The 19,720-nt window shown below is 42.9% G+C and overlaps 1 protein-coding gene across 1 annotated transcript in view; it reads left to right on the top strand.

The window, feature by feature from the left end:
- The window catches only part of si:dkey-246i14.3 (ephrin A4), a 61,235-nt gene that overhangs the window by 20,658 nt on the left and 20,857 nt on the right, over nt 1–19,720 (top strand). The window contains exon 2 of the mRNA XM_047362098.1: nt 18,214–18,512. Coding sequence (XP_047218054.1) covers nt 18,214–18,512 — 299 coding nt within the window. The remainder of the gene's footprint in view (nt 1–18,213; nt 18,513–19,720) is intronic.

Raw genomic sequence — 19,720 nt, 5'->3', positions numbered from 1 at the left:
AGGCTGATGGGTCTGTTGTTAGAAAAGACATTTCACTACCCATATTTATTTTAGAGTTCTGAGACATTGATCCATTTCTTTTTGTTTTGCAGGTGTTGTAAATATATATTTTCACTTAGCCTGGGGCTGTGGAAAACAAATGTATCAGGACTATATATATTATCAACTCAAGCATTAGTCAGAAGTGTTACAGCTTTTTTGAATAAAAGAAAACACTAAGGAAAATCTCACATTTACCTTAAAGCATATTGATGATCTGATTTTGGAAAGGGGAGTGATGAGACTTTATCAAAGGTCTACACCCTATTATGTGTGGCATAAAACTAACAGTGTTTTAGAAAATGAGCATCGTACCAATAGCCAAACATGGTGGTAGTGTGATGGTCTGCAGCTTCTTAAGGGCCTTGTTTGACTTGCTGTATTTGATGGAACCATGACTTCTGCTCTCTTGCAAAAAACTGTGAAGGAAAATATTTGGTCACTATTTCTGACCCTAAGATTAAGAACGTTTGGGTCACACAGTGGGACAATAACCCATAGCAAACCAGCAACTCCATTTCTGAATGGGTTAAGAAATGTTTTTTAGTGATATTCAGATTGTTTGGAAACCCTCCAATGTGGTTGAAAAGCAACAATTCTGCAAAGAACAGTGGGCCAAACCACTTCCATGGCAATGTAAAAGACTCATTGCCAGTGATCACAAACACTTGATGGTGATTACTTTCTCCCATGGGGTTGGGTTGATTTGGATAGCATTTTGCCCTAATGAATTAGATCATCACTTAGAAAACTGCATTAAACACATTTATGTTCTACAGAAACAAAAACAAAGATGCTTTTTTAGCACACGTTATCAGTGCATATACAAAAAGTTAGAAAATGGCTTTATATTTTTTGGTTGTAGTTTGCATTTGAAACTTTTTTAAAATCCTAATGCCCTAATTTCAATTATGTGTACTTCTACCTTTTATGTGTGATTAAATTATGTTTACAATAATAGCAGAAACTGTAACCATCATGTTTCTGCTCTCCTGGGACAGTTTAAATACTCCTGAAAACACTGTTTTTGTTTCCTTTTGTTTAAACAAGTAATCTGTAATGTGTTAAACTTTCCCCTGTATTTATTTCTTTGACCACTCATACAAGTGGAAATCGAAATGATTGCTCTCCTTTTGAAAGTTACCATTAATTTGTCTGAACGCCCTGTCGAGATCTACATAAATCTGTGGGGTCCTGCAGCATGTTAGTACATACCCATAAGACAAATGATGTTGACACAATGGATCACTTCGGCTGTCACTTTGCAGCAAAGATGTTTGATGGGTTTTATAAATAGTTTGAATTCCTGCTTTGGACCACCTATATTAGCTGTCGCTGTTAGCTCCCCTTCCCATCTTATAGGTTGGTCCTGTCAGAGTCTGAGCAGTGATGTACCGGCGCTGTGTTCAAGTTTATGTATAAGAGCCTGGCACCTGTACAAATCAGCCCTGTATTTACATAGCGGCTCCATTTAGACCGCTAAAAACATGGAGAGCACTCATTACTCTGAGGTTTAGGCGGTCTAACAGACGTGATGCAGGGGAAAGAGACGAAAGGAGCAAACGATGGATGGGTGGGGCAATGGCTTGGCACCAGTCCCAGCGCCGGATTGGTCGTTGTCCTGGTAACGGCATGTCTGACCTTATTTAGCCCCTTGTACACTCCTTGCCGAATGAGCACTTTGCTTTCGCCCTTGCACAATTCTTGTGCCCCTCACGACTTACCCATCACTCTTCTCTGCCTTGTTAAAAGTGTGGCCACCTCCAAGCAGATGTATGCTCCACTCTGCCGCAGTCCTGACGAGCATGTTGAGGCAATATTTCGCCATGCTCTGCTTCTTGCCAGAGAAAATACAAAATTCTCTTGCAGTCTGGTCCATTCACTGTGTGTTGTGGGTAGTAATTTCATACCTCCTTGAAAAGTTACAGGAAAGCTTTTTTTTTTTTAAGATTAGACTAGGCCACACAGGAAGAGTAGTGCCTATGCATGACGGAGCTCTGCCACAGGATGGGATGATGGCTTCTGCAGACCTAAAGCTGCATCAAAATGGCTCAGATGAATTGGTTTCCATACACATCGGTCCTCTGGGCCTAAATCGAGCAATTTTCCTCAGCTCTGCCGGCCGTAACTATCCGTCCTGTGGTGGTGCTGCTGAGTCCAACAGAATCCACACACATGCCCACAAAGCGGGCCTTCGCTGTAACAGGCAGAAAATAGGGTCTGTCTTTACTTAGGGCTGAGATTTCTTTAGGCCTCAAGGAGAAAGTGCATCTATATATTTGTGTGCTTTTATCTTCATCTGTTTCTGTAAATTGGTGGGGAATGCAGGTGGAAACAGCCTGCTGATCCACACAGTTTGAATGAGGAATGGTGTGACTGGCTGCTGTCTTTTGGTCATTTAATTGAGCCTGCAGGGATCGGAAAATGCAACCAGTCATTTCATTGAGTTATGTGTACCCCGTCCTCCACATTCATCGGCACACCTGGTAACAATGTACAAATAGTCTTGAAATACAAATTTTTTATTGCAGCGACATAAAATCAGTAAAAATTAACCTTTTTTTCCAGATAGATGTTTTTTTTTTTTTTACCTTTTTGACCATCATTGCACTGCATGGTGGATTGATAAACAACTGGAACCACTCAGGGTTCCAGTTGTTGCTCTGTGTGTTTGATATTACCAACATTCGGTCAGCAGCTATTTTTTTGTTTCCTGACTTGGGAAGATCAACGAGTCAGTTTTACTTGAACGACATGTCCTCTTGTTTTTCATATTTTGAACAGTGACTCTGTGTCACATTATATCTATACACTAAGGAAAACGGAAATTATGCATTACGAAGAAAAAATCCTTTGAAACGTCCTCAAGAAGGGGCTTAAGATACATTTGTTATAGGGACTGTTAGAGATGCTGCTGGATAATTTAGAAACGATTACTTCATAATTTACTGCACTCCATTACCGCAAAATAAAATCAGTGCAACCAGTTGTCTTCAGAAGTCCCCCAATTAGTAAATGGATTACATCAATGTGTAATTTAACCTCAGTGTAAATCCAGCTGTTCTATGAAAGCCTCAAATGTTTGTTAGAGAGCATTAGTGAACAAGCAGCATCACTTCATCCTCCGGCACCTGGACTCCACAGGAACCTATGCCAGGATCCTGTTTGTGGATTTCAGCTCTGCCTTCAACACCATCGTCCCAGTTCTGCTACAGGAGAAGCTCTCCCAGCTGAGTGTGCCCGACTCCACCTGCAGGTGGATCACTGACTTCCTGTCTGACAGGAAGCAGCGCGTGAGGCTGGGGAAGCACATCTCTGACTCCCTGACCATCAGCACCGGTTCCCCCCAAGGCTGTGTTCTCTCTCCTCTGCTCTTCTCCCTGTACACCAACAGCTGCACCTCCAGTCACCAGTCTGTCAAGCTTCTGAAGTTTGCGGACGACACCACCCTGATCGGACTCATCTCTGATGGTGACGAGTCCGCGTATAGATGGGAGGTGGACCATCTGTTGGACTGGTGCAGCCAGAACAACCTTGAGCTCAACGCTCTAAAGACAGCGGAGATGGTTGTGGACTTCAGGCAGAACCCAGCCCCACCTGCCCCCATCACCTTCTGTGACTCCACAATTGACACTGTGGAATCTTTCCGCTTCCTGGGAACCATCATCTCCCAGGATCTCAAGTGGGAGCCAAACATCAGCTCCCTCATCAAGAAAGCCCAGCAGAGGATGTTCTTCCTGCGGCAGCTGAAGAAATTCAACCTGCCAAAGACTATGATGGTGCACTTCTACACAGCCATCATTGAGTCTATCCTCACCTCCTCCATCACCATCTGGTACGCCGCTGCTACAGCCAAGGATAAGGGCAGGCTGCAGCGTGTCATTCGGTCAGCTGAGAAGGCAATTGGCTGCAGTCTACTGTCGCTCCAGGAACTGTACACCTCCAGGACCCTGAAGCAGGCAGGGAAGATTCTGGCTGATCCCTCCCACCCCGGTCACAGACTCTTTGAGACTCTCCCCTCTGGCAGGAGGCTGCGGTCCATCCGGACCAAAACCTCACGCCACAAGAACAGTTTTTTCCCATCTGCCACCAGCCTGGTTAACAAAGCCCGGAAACCACCCTGACACTCTCCCTTCCCCCCCCCCCCCCCTTTTTTTTTGCTGACAGGACACTTGTAACCTGTAACTCTATGCGTTACATTAACGCTCAGCTTGGACTCCTGCTTTACTTGCACTGCCATACTTGCACAATGATCACCTGCACTGTTGTATTGCTCTTGCATCCTATACTGCTCTACATTTACTCTCACTCACTTAAAACTGTGCACATATATTTATATTATATTGTTGATATGTTTATACTGTTTAATTTGTATTGTATTGCACCGACTACACCAAAAAAAATTCCTTGTATGTCCAAAAACGTACTTGGCAATAAAGCTTTTCTGATTCTGAAATCCAAGGAACACCGCAGACAAGTCAGTGAGAAAATTGTGGAGACGTTTTAAAGCGGTTTTAGGTTATAAAACATTATGCCAAGTTTCTTACATTTCAGTATGTCATCTGAAAGTGGAATGAATATGGCACAACTCCAAACCTACCAAGACATGGTCGTCCACCTAAACTAACAGGTCAGGCAAGGAGAGCGATAATCAGAGAAACTCTGGAGAAGCTGTAGAGATCCACGGCTCAGGTGGGATAATCTGTAAACAGATCAATTATCAGTAGTGCACTTTACAAACCTGAACTTTTTTAATACATGGCAAGAAGAAAGCCATTGTTGATGGAAGGTAACATTCAAAGTTACCAGCTACCAGCAACGTAGGGGACATGTTAAATATGCACAAGGTGCTCTCTTCAGATAAGACCAAAACTTAGATTTTCTGCCGACATGCAAAACCTGTGGAGGATCACCTGCAATGCCTCATTCCATATACATTGTCCACCCTCCAGGGAAGCATAGTGGTGGCAGCATCATGCTGTAGGGATGCATTTCCGCAACAGAAGCAGGGAGGTTGTCATGGTCGGTGGCAAGATGGATGGAACTAAAAAACAGGGCAAACTGTAAAGAAAACAGGTTCAAGGTGGCAAATCACTTGAGACTGGAGTGGAAGTACAGCTTCCAAAAGAACATGGGCCCTAAACATACAGCCAGAGCTACACTGAAATAGTTTAGATCAAAGCATATTCATTGGTTTGAGTCACCCAAAGTCCAGACCTAAGTCCAGTGTAAACTGATGTTGACACTTTCTATCCACTGTAGTATCTAGAGGTTGGTAAAGACATGACAGACCACTGAGGGAAAGGAGGTTCTACCAAGCATTGATTCAGGGGGGCTGGACAGAAATGGACCCCACACTTTTCATTTTCTTGTTTGTGAAAACACCAAGTTTCAATTTCCTGCCACTTCACAGTGATGCACTGCTTTGTATTGGTCTATCATATAAAGACCCATTAAAATACATCGAAATGTGTGTTTTGTAACATGACAAAGCCTTTTGCAAGGCATTGTATACCTACAATCAAGGCAGAAAGGAAACAACATACAGATAGAACAGGACACAGTTCGCATACCATTCGTTTAAAGAGTCAAGAAAATTAAAAGCAAAAGGGCTGGTGTAATGCACATCCTGCTGACCCTGAAGGAACCAAAGAAGCACACACACACACACATATTTCTGCCGTCACATACCAAACAGGAACGAGTAGATGAGCACTTTTCCTCATTCCTTTCTGTAATGAGGTGTTGATCATGTGTTTGTCCTCAGTCTGCGTCCAAAGAGGTGGAGCCTGTGCACTGTTGAGGATGTTAGGTGGAAAGAGGGGCTTACAAAAGGATTCTTTTTGGAGCCAGCTGGAAAGGCGAGATAGTAGGGGGGCCACAGATGGTCGTGGATTGGGGGGCGACATCCTTGTTTGTGTTCGTTGAGGGGAGTAAGAATCACGATAAAGACAACACTTAGTTCTGGGCTCTGGGCACAGCATAGCTTTGTGTGGGAAGGGAGGGGAGCACAGCTAGTGGGTTTTGGGGGGTGGGCTTGTCCTCATTTTGCTGTGTTTTTCATCCATGTGGAGAGAGACGGTGTGTGTAAGGAGGAAACGTGAGAAAATTTTTTTTTCCAGCCCTACAATCTCCTTGAGTTTAAAGCAAAGGAAGCCTGTTTTTCCACTTTTTCTGACTTGTTCAATTCCTCTTGTCTTTTTTGGCTCTGAACTTAGGATTGCCTGTGGAGTAAGAGGACGTCTTGCCAACCTGAAGGAAACAATGTTTTCTCTTTAATGAACTGCCTGACTTTCTTCTTTTGCCTCTATCTTTAGGCTCATTTTATCAGGAGTTCTGTTACACCTCCCTGACTTATTTCTGATTGTACAAATTCTGCTGTTCCCACAAAAGGCTTCCCAAGTCTGGAATTATTATCAGCACAATGTTGCCATGTCTGTTCTTCTTTTCAGTCACAAAAAGGTGTTAAGGTTTGGTCATTTTGACTGGTAAAACCACTGAGAAGTCACCAGAGAAAGGGCTGATTAAAGATTTTAATGGGTGTATTTTAATAATTTAGAGTATCAGTAAATGGTTGATTTCTATTTTTTAATTTTAAACACTAAAATAAACCTTTTATATTATACAGATTCATTGCTCAAAGAATTAATCTTGATGATACTAAAAGCTGACTATCTGGTTTAGATTATAAATGAAAATCAAGTCACAAAAATGTATACAGAAATGTTGGCCTGATAAAACTGTGTCCATACACTGTACAGTAAATGAACTTAATACTAGCTCAGGGGAGACTTGAATGAATTGCATCAGTGTGGCACATCATGAAGGACATCATCCTGTGGCTCTGCTCAAGTGTTGGGGAAGTCCAGGTTCCTTCGGCTCATCTGCATTGTTGGGTCTGGTGTGTCTCATCTTATTACCCCATAAACTCTTTTTAAAGTTTCTCAGCGGAGAGAAATATAAAGGGCTCAAAAATTACTGAAGCAGCTCCTTAAATGTGTTTTTTTCCTACCTCACTTCTTCCTTCCAATAAACCTTCCATTAACATGCTTGGATGCATTATGCTGCGAACAGCCAGTTTCATTAGCCATGACTTTTTGTGGTTTACCCCCCTTGAGAAGGATGTCAGCGACTGCTGGACAACAGTCAAGTTGGCAGTCTTCGTCATGATTATGTAGGCCCTAACATGACAATAACACATTTCCTTTTATTGAAAATCCATTTTTGCCTGTCTTATATAATATTGTAACTTTGGACTTTCATTGGCTGTAAGCCACAATCATAGAAGTCAACATAAACATTCAGAATTTATATATTTGTGTGTTATCAATGTTTCCCTTTTTAATTGGATGACTGGTAATGGTTGCCTCAAAACTCTGCTACTACTCTTTTTTTTTTCTTTTTTTTTAAGATGCCTCAGTGACATTCAAGTCAAACTACCACACTGTTGCTGCATCACGTTGTTTCTCAAACTTTCTGAAATGTGAGCGTGTCTGCGCTGCAACTATCACGATGATGGGGATAAAAATAATGAGCAGCGCTAATTGGAAAGCCATGAGTCATGGGAGAACATGTTGATAGTTCAGCCAGTAAAAACCACCCTGCTATCCAAATGAGTTGCTAACTAAGTAAAATGGTTTATTCAGATGGATCCTTTTACCGTCAGCTCATCACCACACTTGACTGCTAACAATTTGGCTCAAATGATTGTTTATGCTCTGGCAGAATTTAGTAATAGTTTCCAAACTTTTCAGCATTGAAACTATGAAATGGCTGCTGCACAAACATGTGACCCCAAGTAAGCTTGCTGATTAAAGTATACAAACACTGCTAATAAGGCAATTAAGCAGGTCCATGTGTATTTGCTTCTTAACCAATTTAACCAACATTTTATACCCACATATTACTATTTTTATCTTAATTAACTTCCACTCCATACCCATGTTTTAAAACATAAGGTCACTTTTTTTGTTAGTAGTTATTTACATAACTTATGAAGATGAATAATTGTACAAATGCTAAAATATCTCGTACTCGTACTACTCATACTCGTTGTCTTCCGCTTATCCGGGACTGGGTGGCGGGGGCAGCAGACTCAGCAGAGATGCCCAGACACCTCCTCCAGCTCCTCCAGGGGGAGCCCAAGGCGTTCCCAGGCCAGCCGAGAGACGAACGTAGGAACGTAGACCGACCGGTAAATTGAGAGCTTTGCTTTTCGGCTCAGCTCTCTCTTCACCACAACGGACCGGCACAGTGCCCCCATTACTGTGGCAGCCGCACCGATCCGTCTGTCGATCTCCCGCTCCATTCTTCCCTCACTCGTGAACAAGACCCCGAGATACTTAAACTCCTCCACTTGAGGCAGGAACTCCCCTCCAACCTGAAGAGGACAAGCCACCCTTTTCCGGACGAGTACCATGGCCTCGGACTTGGAGGAGCTGATCCCCATCCCAGCCGCTTCACACTCGGCTGCGAACCGCCACAGCGCATGCTGTAGGTCTTGGCTAGAGGGGGCTGTTGAGAACAATGTATGTCACTGTTGTATTCTTTTGAGTTGGCACTACTTTGTAGAATGGAAGGTTACACACTATTGTCAAAGGTAATAAAGGCGGAGCCTCCCCGGCGTTCGAGTGTCAGTGCGTGTTCGAACCAGAACGGGGCAGTGTGGCTACCATTTCAACAACAGAAAATGTCTCCTGTGTCTTATGTATCGGAGTAAGTTAGACACCTGAGAAGATGTCTACACAAGCTGGAGATGATGGGGAAGACTCTGTATCTCCAAGGGTAAATAATGAGAGACCCGCTGCAAAAGAGTCAACAGGGGCCAGCAGGACCACGTCATCCGCAAAAAGAAGAGATTAAATCCACTGGTCCCCAAACCAGACCACCTCCGGCCCTTGGCTGCGTCTAGAAATCCTGTCCATAAAAGTTATGAACAGGACCGGTGACAAAGGGTAGCCCTGCCGGAGTTCAACATGCACCGGGAACAGGTCCGACTTAGTGCCGGCAATGCGGACCATACTCCTGCTCCGCTCGTACTGGGACCGGATGGCCCCTAATAAAGGGCCCCCGATTCCATACTCCTGGAGCACCCCCCACAGGGCATCACGAGGGACACAGTTGAATGCCTTCTCCAGGTCCACAAAACACATGTGAACCGGTTGGGCAAACTCCCATGAACCCTCGAGCACCCTGTAGAGGGTATAGAGCTGGTCCAGTGTTCAACGACCGGGACGAAAACCACACTGATCCTCCTGAAGCCGAGATTCGACTATCGGTCGGACTCTCCTCTCCAATACCCTGGCGTAGGCCTTACCAGGGAGGCTGAGGAGTGTGATCCCCCTGTAGTTGGAACACACCCTCCGGTCCCCCTTCTTATGAAGGGGGACCACCACCCCAGTCTGCCAATCCAGAGGCACTGTCCCCGACCGCCACGCAATGTTGAAGAGGCGTGTCAACCATGACAGCCCTACAACATCCAGAGACTTGAGGTACTCAGGGCGGATCTCATCCACCCCCGAAGCCTTGCCACCACGGAGCTTTTTAACCACCTCGGTGACTTCAGCCTGGGTGATGAAAGAGTCCAACCCCGAGTCCCCAGCCTCTGTTTCCACCAGGGAATGCATGATGGCAGGATTGAGGAGATCCTCGAAGTACTCCTTCCACCGCCCGATAATGTCCTCAGTCAAGGTCAGCAGTCTCCCAACCCCACTATAAACAGTGTTGGCGAAGCACTGCTTCCCCCTCCTGAGGCGCCGGACGGTTTGCCAGAATTGCTTTGAGGCCAACCGGTAGTCCTTCTCCATGGTCTCACCGAACTCTTCCCAGGCCCGAGTTTTTGCCTCTGCCACAGCCTGGGCCATGGCACGCTTGGCCTCACAGTACCAGTCAGCCGCCTCAGGAGTCCCACAAGCCAACCACAGCCGATAGGACTCCTTCTTCAGCTTGACAGCATCCCTTACTGCCGGTGTCCACCACCGGGTTCTGGGATTACCGCCGCGACAGGCACCACAGACCTTACGGCCGCAGCTACGGGCAGCAGCATCGACAATAGATGCGGAGAACATGGTCCACTCGGACTCTATGTCTCCAACATCCCCCGGGATCTGGTCGAAGCTCTCCCGGAGGTGGGAGTTGAATGCATCCCTGGCCGAGGGCTCCGCCAGGCGTTCCCAGCAGGCCCTCACTATGCGCTTGGGCCTGCCAAGTCTGTCCGGCTATCTCCTCCTCCAGCGGATCCAACTCACCACCAGGTGGTGATCAGTGGACAGCTCAGCCCCTCTCTTCACCCGAGTGTCCAAAATATGCGGCCGAAGGTCTGATGATACGACAACAAAGTCGATCATCGACCTCCTGCCTAGGGTGTCCTGGTGCCAAGTGCACTGATGGACACCCTTATGTTTGAACATGGTGTTCATTATGGACAATCCGTGACTAGCACAGAAGTCCAATAACAAAACACCACTCGGATTCAGATCGGGGAGGCCATTCCTCCCGATCACGCCCCTCCAGGTGTCACTGTCGTTCCCCACGTGGGCGTTGAAGTCCCCCAGCAGAATAATGGAGTCCCCGGGAGAGGCATTATCCAGCACCCCCGACAGGGACGCCAAGAAGGCCGGGTACTCTGCACTACCACTCGGCCCGTAGGCTGAAATGATAGTCAGAGACCTCTCCCCAACCCGAAGGCGCAGGGATACGACCCTCTCATCCACTGGGGTAAACCCCAACATGAGACGGCTGAGCTGGGGGGCAACAAGCAAACCCACACCAGCCCGCCACCTCACCCCGTGGGCCACTCCAGAGTAGAAGAGAGTCCAACCCCTCTCAAGGAGATGGGTTCCAGAGCCCACGCTGTGCGTGGAGGCGAGCCCAACTATTTCTAGTCAATATCTCTCGACCTCGCTGGGGTCACCAGCGAGGTGACATTCCACGTCCCTAGAGCCAGCCTAAGCATCCGGGGATCGGGCCGCTGAGGTCTCCACCTTCGTCCACCACCCAATCCTCTTTGCACCGCTAAAATATCTGGGATTATAAAATGTAATTGTACATTTTTCTTTCTGGAGACTTTATATTACCCTTTATTTCTATTCCTTGTAATTCTGACACCTGGTTGGATCAGCTGGCTCTAGTGAAATAAGAATGGTTAAGACTTCTGATCAAACCAAATATTTATAGGTGGCTCCTTCCATGTAAAAATTATTCTAGTCACACAGCCCCTTTAACTTACAGTAAACTAAGTAAATTATAGATTTAAAAAAATAAAAAATCAAACATTATAGTACCAATTATTTCTGTTAATTTGTACACTTCGAGTGTTTGTGTTTCACTTTATCTTCCTTAGTAAATCAGATTATCCACTGAGCACACAGCACTGGCACCTTTTTATATAGTCATACTGGTTAAACACTATCAGGGTGGAACAGCAAAACGTATATTTTGTGTCATAATCTGTTGAAAACTACTAATAAATCCAATGGTTGATACAGGATTGCGTCACATTTTCAAAATGTCAAAATTCAGGCAACTTTGCAATGAATTCATAACAAATGCTTCTACAATGGTCATAGATGGGGGGAATGATAGGTGGAGATATGGGCAAACGGACCGATTTATGTTTTAAAAACCAGGAAACAGAATAAAGTCTGGAAATGCAAACTATTTTTAACACTCTATTTTTTAGTTTTCCATGCTTATCCGAACCCATGAAACTTTTCCAGATGTTTCTAAATTTCACGAAAGACCCTGGTGTTTGATCTAAATTTCTGCTTAATTGTATGTAGAAAGATCAAAAATAATTGTGGTATATCTAACACTATTGTAACTCTAATATTCAACGTAAATTTTGTAACAGTGGGGATAATTATTATTGCTTTTCTGTTTTTGAATTAAAAAAAATGCTGGATCTTGTTCTACATTTTTAATTTTACATTTTTGAGCAAATATACCATTAGCATGTTTTGTTTTTATTTGAACTCAAGGTTGTCATGTCGTGAGAATCTCGTTCTGACTTTCAAGGCTAATTAAACACAGAAACAATTTGCCACTGGTTCCACTGGTTTCCAGTGTGGCTTGCCAAGAGCTCTCTAAGCAAACTCTCTTTTGAATAAGTTGAGGTGTTACTTTTTATGTAGGTTTGAGCATTTCTTATGATGACATGTGGGCTTAATCAGCATCACGTCAAAAATGCTGATGCTGTTAATAATAGTCTTGTTTTGTTCTTTGGGATTAATGCCTCACCTTTTTTTAATTCTTCTTTTAGCTGTTGATCTCCACTTGTTTACTGTGAAGGAGTGTAGAAATTAAACCCAATTCTACTTGTGAAACAGAGCACACAGATCCACCCATGTGATCAAACTTGTTTTTTTAGGACCCACCACAGAGTTAGTAGTTCATCCAGACAAGGCAGTGCGACCACAGAGTGCTGTGCCCAGTCAGCGTAGTAACCAGAGTTAGTGGTCGCCCTGCTGCGACTGACCATGGACGAACAGAGGCTCAGCCAAGCATTTTTGCCTCTCACCATTACTGAAAGGAACCAGAAACCATTACCATATCTAACAGGAAATGTGTTAAAACTATTGTGTGCTTTCACTTGCAATAGCAGGAAGTTTTATTGTGTTTTTAGCATTTTTATTGTAGTATGATATTGATCTCCCAGATATTTATGGTGCAGTACATTTGTTAGGTGCCCCAGTGTACTGGGACATATGCGGCTGCTGAGCACAGAAGAGAATCTGTTCAGTATTCCCGAGGCTGTGTTGCAAGATTGTTGCTCCTTTAATTATTCTCTCATATTAAAGGATCAAAGGTCTCTGCCACAGTCATCCCCCTGCATTTCATTAAAACTGCACACACGTGCATGGCCATGTATGTGCATGTGTGTGTGTGTGTGTTGGTGCGGGTGTGTGTGCTACACAGTAACGTGGACACATCTGCAGGATATCAGCTATGCTGAGTTCCTGGATTTGTATTGCAGTGCTCAGTGATTATTGAGGGATAAATGTTGGCATTTCTACTGAAGGGCCAAGCTTGTTATCTTGGATTCAGCTCTTTATCAACCATGATCTCACAACAGTCTTCAGATTGGTGTCACAGATCACTCTAGGGCAGATGGGATGGACCGTGCCCTGCTGTGTATGTGTGACTTACTGTTATTCCCCCTCTGCCTCTGCTCTGGCAAACTGAACCTAACCAGTCCTCTTTGCCACATCCAGAGGATTCTCCCTCTGCCAGGCTGCACCGACATGCTCCTCCCCGACACCCACAGCCTCTCTAAGCTTCTCCCATGTTGCTCCCTCTGCTGTCACCACTCTGCCTCTTGGTGTCTGCCAGAACGAGGAGGATGCTGAGTGTAATTGGGGTGTAACCAGGCCCACCAGGTCCAGAGAGGAAGAACGGAAAGGAAGGAAGGAAAGGGAAGGGACGTGATGGGATGGGAAGGGAAGAGAAGAGGGAGGAAACAGAGATGACAGTTTGACATGAGTACAGCACACACCGACTCTGTAATTGCTGGCGTGCATATGGCGCAGGCTGAAGGTGGAGGCTTGTGGGAGGTAGGGGGTCAGGTAATATAAGGATGTGCAGTCTCTTAGAGGAACAGATGGAAAATGAGTGCATGTTACCCGAAGAGGGGGAAAGACAAGTGAGGAGATGGAGCAGGGTGGAAGAAGAGTGGGGGGGGGGGATTCAGAGAGCGGTTCCTGAAGAGGAAATCTTGAGGTGAGTGACATGTATAGCGGGGAGTGCAGTATATTGACACAGCACAAGTCTATTATTGAATGTACACACACACACAGTTCGGTAGGAAACCTTTCTCTGCCTGAGGTGTCTTAAAAAGCACCACAGGTGGTAAGAGTAGAAAAGGATTGTTGTGTTTCTCTGTATTTATGTACCAGAGTGTGTGTTCTTGGGCTTACATGCTTCACTCTTTGTGTAACCAAAAATCAACCCCATTTTTGACTGTAATTACTGCACACAGGTAATAGAGCTATTGGACAGGGCTCGGTATCCACACACACACACACACACACACACAGTGACAGGAGGGGTATTGATCAGACGACACTGCTCATGTGGGTCCTGAGCGAGGAATCCTGATCGATTTGGTTCTGTCTTTGATAGATCGTCTCCAGGATCTCAGACATCCTCAATACACTTATGCTGTAAATTTGTACTCACTGTACAGTCTCTTGTTCTTATTTTCTGTTTTTATATTTTTACCTTTGTTTAACCATTTGCCTGTCACTTTGCTGCTGGTACACTGGTGATGCTATATGTAGGGGTATTAAAAAGTGGGAAACGTATTGTTTTGAATACCATCAAGACCAGGGGAGGGCTAAAATGTAATATTATTTAACTGCAAACAGTTATAGTAAAGAAAAGAATGTTGTCAAAAATGAAAAAGGTTAATGTTTTAGTGCTGAGAAAAAGCTTTTGACTTATCTGTCAGACACTCTGTTGTGCCAGCAGCTTGAAAAGTGACAGCAGCCCTGCCTATTTTTAAATTCAGAAGTAAAACTGGTTTGAATAACTATTTTCAGTCTATATTCTACCTGTCATCTCTAAAATTATAGAAAAACAGATAGTTAAATAACTAATGCCTGTTTTACATTCATGGTTCCAGCACTGCACAACTCCACTCTACCTCGTTCTACTTGGCACGTAACCTGTTGTGTTGACATTGAGGGCTGGAGGCGTGGTTTGAAGCCCCACCTCCAGCTGTCAGCGCTATATATTGTGCAAAGTAAAATAAACACTCATCACGGCATATCATGTCCTCCTAAAACAGTGAGGTTGCAGAGTCCAGACCACCCTTCCGTCCACAACTCACAGGACGATGGCTATATATAGCGTCCATGATTTCAAACCACCGCCATTGCTTTTGGTTTGACCCAGTCCAGCCAAAGAGGTCCTTATTTTTTGTAATTGCTCGTGAGTTTGAGTTTTTCCTGACACTGCGGTGTGTGGTTAAATTCATAGCTTGTCATTCTGTCCACTACCTCGGCGAACACTTTCTCATGCTTGCTGACATGGTTGACAACTCTAATGGCCAATCAGTGAACAGCAGTCTGTTCATGTCACATTACAGCCCTACTCGGGTATCAAGAAAGCCAGTATAGGGATGGAAAAGTCAGTGATGGACATAGTTGCCAAACGGGTGGAGTGGAGCTGACCAATGTAGAGGCCATGGAAAATGAGCATAAATGATCATCTGAAAACAGGTCATTAATATCTTCATCATTTGCGATTCTGCAGTTCCAGGAACTTGGTTATCGTAGTGTTCCTAGAAGAAAAAAAGGCCTATTGGGTAATAGGGAAAAGTATAGGAGCTCTATTTCTTGACTTGAGAAAGGGGGTTGATGTTGTTAACCACAGTATTTTATTAGCTACATCGAGTAATTATTACTTCTCTGTGCAAGCAGCAAAGAGGATAGATTCATACCTGGCAAACAGAAAACGTGTAACAGTCAATGGGGCCAAATTGCCTTGTTTGGAAAATAAAGTGGGGGTCCTTCAAGGGCCAACACTTGGACCCATATTTCCCTACATATCAATGATCTGCCCAACAAATGCAATCTAGTCGGTTTGGGAATGTTTTGAGTTGATACAAATGTTTGCAGATAATGCAAACAGCCGTAACTTAACCAGAGATGTGACAGAACGTTACAGTATATATCAGTAACGGAATTAACTTCAGCTTAATGGGTTGTTTTTTTGTTTTCATTTATTGCAGATCAACCGAGTATTTACAGCAAGGAACCAACCCTCTGACGGAGATGCACATATTCATCTATCAGTGGCTGCATTTGACCTATTAGCCATTGACTTTATGAAACTTTAATATCCCACAAACCGTGGGAAAACTAAACTCTTCAATAAATAATTTTGAGTGGTTTCAGAACAGAATAAACGTAACATACCTGAGATATTTGATAACTGGTGTTTTTACACCAGCTTCTGATTTAAAAAAAAATAAAAGTACTGGCTGTTTGATTTATTACTAAGAAACACAGTTACTGGTTCTACTATGTTTTATTAAAAGTAAATAAAAAATGTAATAAGTAAAAAATGTAAAACTTTTGACATTAAATGTTGTAAAAAGATAACGTTAATAAATGTTAATGACTTAAATTAGGTCACAGCATAATGATTTGTATTCGTAACCTGCAGCAATGCAGTGTTGAAAGAAAATTAGATGCCATGCCTTTTTAATGCAAGAATGGTTATTTCATTTTCAGAAACCAAGTCAGTCTCAAAGCTTCACTTTGACTTGAGAAAAATGACTTCTCTGATCTCTGATTCTAAATTATAGCCTTTCTGCTCCATGATTCTACTGAGATATTCACTCAAATTTCAGTAGTGGAAAATCTTGAGATCTGTTTCAGTTTTTTTGTCATGGCCCCATTGTCTCAGAAAGTCTTATGTCATTTCTCCTCACATTGCTCCATCCATCTTTGATACACTGTAAATTTGCTGGACCATCTCAAGACTCCCGCTTCCTTTCACGTCTATCTGCTCCATTTCTGCTTTCATCAGTTTCTCCCCATACCTCTTCCTGCTCCTGCTCTGCACTCGTTTTTATTGGCTATTTATTCTTTTGCTCTCTTCTTTGTTCACCTACTTAACTTGAGAGTGATTTACCATGCTCCACCACCTCCACCTATCTTTGCCCTAACTCTACAACCCTCTTCCCTCCCATGTTCCTCTTCAGTGAGCCCCAGCACCCCTCTTCCTCTCTCCTCCGGTCTGTCACCCCTCTATAAAGACTCCCACTGACGGACCTGAACCTTCTGCTCGAGCCACATTGTGCCCCTCATGCTTCTCTCTTGCTGCTCCATGAGAAGAGGAGGCCAATTAAAGTCTGTCTCCTCTCCTCCTCAATGCCGTTGTTCTCTGCTCTGAGTGTCTGCACTCAGACTCTCTGGGGTCACTAATTAAAACATTTTCTTTTCTCTTTACTCCACTTTATTCACCTATTCATCCAACTTTTTCTTTTGCCATAGTTTTTCTCTTTACAACTCTTTATCTGTCTCCTGTTACATCTCACAAATTTATTTTTTCAAGGCTGCTTTGCAGTCTGGAAAAGCCTGGAATTGTAATCAAAAATGTTTGAAATCTGGATAAGTCAGAAAAAGACTTGTTAAGTCAAAAAAGATTTGTTTTTCCAGACTTTATCCCCCTTGTCAGTGTCCAAAACTTGTTACATTCTTCCTTTCATCCTTTGTTACTTGTGTCCTTCCACACTTTTCCACTGTATTCTGCCTTCTTTGTCCCCCTTCCATCCCTGTGTCCTTTAACTACTTTGTCCCTGTGTTCTTCCTTCCCTTATTTCTATTTTAACTTTATTTCTTCTTAATTCTTCTTTTTTCACCGTTGTGTTGACACAATGGGCTGTTTGTAATGATACAATATTTTAAAATTTGTGAAATGGACAAGCATCCCTGGAAATTTGTCTGAAAATTTCTGGACTTTTTACATGAAAACCATGCAGGAACTGTTTTTCTCTCCAGCTGGTCACAGTATTTTTTTTTAACATATTTAACTCCCTCCTTCCTCTGTTTCTTATATTACTTTGTACATGGGTAGCTCTTTATACTCAAGCTGACAGGAAGTCAGAACCCTCAGTCTGAAGAAACATACATTATACAGCTCCTCTGTTCTAATGATGCTGTCTTGTCCAAAGTTGTTGTGCCAAAAGCTAGTCAGCCTTGACTGACTCTACTGTCAATGCACGTGCCTGCTTGTTTATGCCTGTGCACAGCCGACAGTGTGTGCTGCATTGTAGGAGGAGGAAAGCAGAGCGAGTGGAGTTTATTTCACACTCGTCTTCAGTGGTGTTAATTAGCATAAGGAGAATTGTTTCTCCTACTATCTCAAGCAGTTTTATATATATATATATATATATATACATATATATATATATATATATATATATATATATATATATATATATACACATATATACACATATATATATATACACACATATATATATATATATATACACATAATACATGGCTTTAGCATCTGCAGTAATTACGTTATTGATGAATTACCGGTCTTTTGGAAGAACCCATATTCCTCCAGGCATCGCTCGTGTTTAATCACCACCTCTCTTTCCAATCACTCTGTAATTGTTCTGTGAAATATTAATGTCCCTGTCATTCTTTCTTCTAGGTTAACAGCAGGAGATATGTCCATCCAGTTGAATCTCAATGATTACCTGGACATCTACTGCCCCCACTATCCCGAATCGATGACTCCGGTTCCAGAGCAGCTAGAGACCCTGGTCCTCTACCTGGTGGAGGAAGAGGCATTCAAAGGCTGTGTGGAGACCAAAAAGGCTGTGAAGAGGTGGGAATGTAACACCCCATTTGCTCCATTTGGACCCATCCGCTTCTCTGAGAAGATCCAAAGGTTCACCCCGTTCTCGCTGGGCTTCGAGTTTCTGCCAGGGAGACACTACTACTACAGCTGTGAGTAGATGGGTGGGTTGGTGGCAGGAAGTGAGTCATTTAGTATCAGGTTGATTTAAAAGGTTCACATTTCTAGCAGGGAACTGTGGAAAATACACTGCCTGAAAATATTTGTTCCCCATTTAATTTTTTCCCATTTTGTCCCACAACATTGTTGGGATTATGAATCTGAGAATATTATTTAATATGTAATATTAATATTTTAATGTTATATCAAATAATATTTCGGTATGTTAAGGGTTGTCCTGTGAATACCAGCCCAGTAAGGTGATGGTATTAGGACAAAATAGAAAGGTGTGAGATGAGCTCTGACATTATTGAACAGCATAAACTCTGCACACACATGGAATGAATTCACACAATTTCTTAAAATACAAGAATTTATTAACAAAAATAAGTCAACTCAAAGTCAAACATATTTCAATCAACAAACTCTTTACTATGCTAAAACAATCCAACTAAACTACCAAGCAGAATTAAAGAATAACGGAGACTAATGGGCTATGTTCAATATAAACAAGTTGATTAAAGATGATTGGAAATCATGACCAAAAGAGTGATGCAACATTACCAAGCAATGTTTATGTTTGAGAACCAAGGATTATCTTGAAGAATCTGGAAATGAAGTTAAGTTAGTCTTGGAACCAACTTAGGCAATAATCAGCAAACGTTTAGACAACCATTCACAATGCAAGATCAGATAAAATATGATTTTAATAAAATGTTTTAAGTAATCTGCTGAATAAAACCAACCATCTAGATGACCATTTGTCAACGGTGTCTAATTAGCTGCCTTTATTTATTAAAATAATATTTAAAGAAATATTATTAAGGGAGTATATTGGAAAAGAGCCAAATCTTTCTGGAGAAATGGGGCTTAATGGTGTTTACTTAGTTATCAAATTTAGTAAAATAATGTTTAGGAACTATTATTCACTAGCTTGAAAACTAACAACCTTTCTGTTAAATACTCTTTAGTAGCAAGCACGTGTTTTTACCGGTTAGCAGTTGAGCTAACAAAAGAAGCTGATGGCTTAGCACCAGAATCAAACACATACCTTTAAAATACCAGGCTTAATAAAAGGGTTAAAATGCATGAGCGCGGACGACGCATTATGATCAACCTTCTGTTTAAAAATCACCCTTTAAATAAAGTTTGTCTTAACTTTAAAAACACACAAAGAACACAACCTGAACATGTGTGCTGC

This window comes from Girardinichthys multiradiatus, chromosome 3 (genome assembly GCF_021462225.1).
Source record: "Girardinichthys multiradiatus isolate DD_20200921_A chromosome 3, DD_fGirMul_XY1, whole genome shotgun sequence".
Classification (NCBI taxonomy): domain Eukaryota; kingdom Metazoa; phylum Chordata; class Actinopteri; order Cyprinodontiformes; family Goodeidae; genus Girardinichthys; species Girardinichthys multiradiatus.
This window is presented reverse-complemented; position numbering and strand designations above follow the sequence as displayed.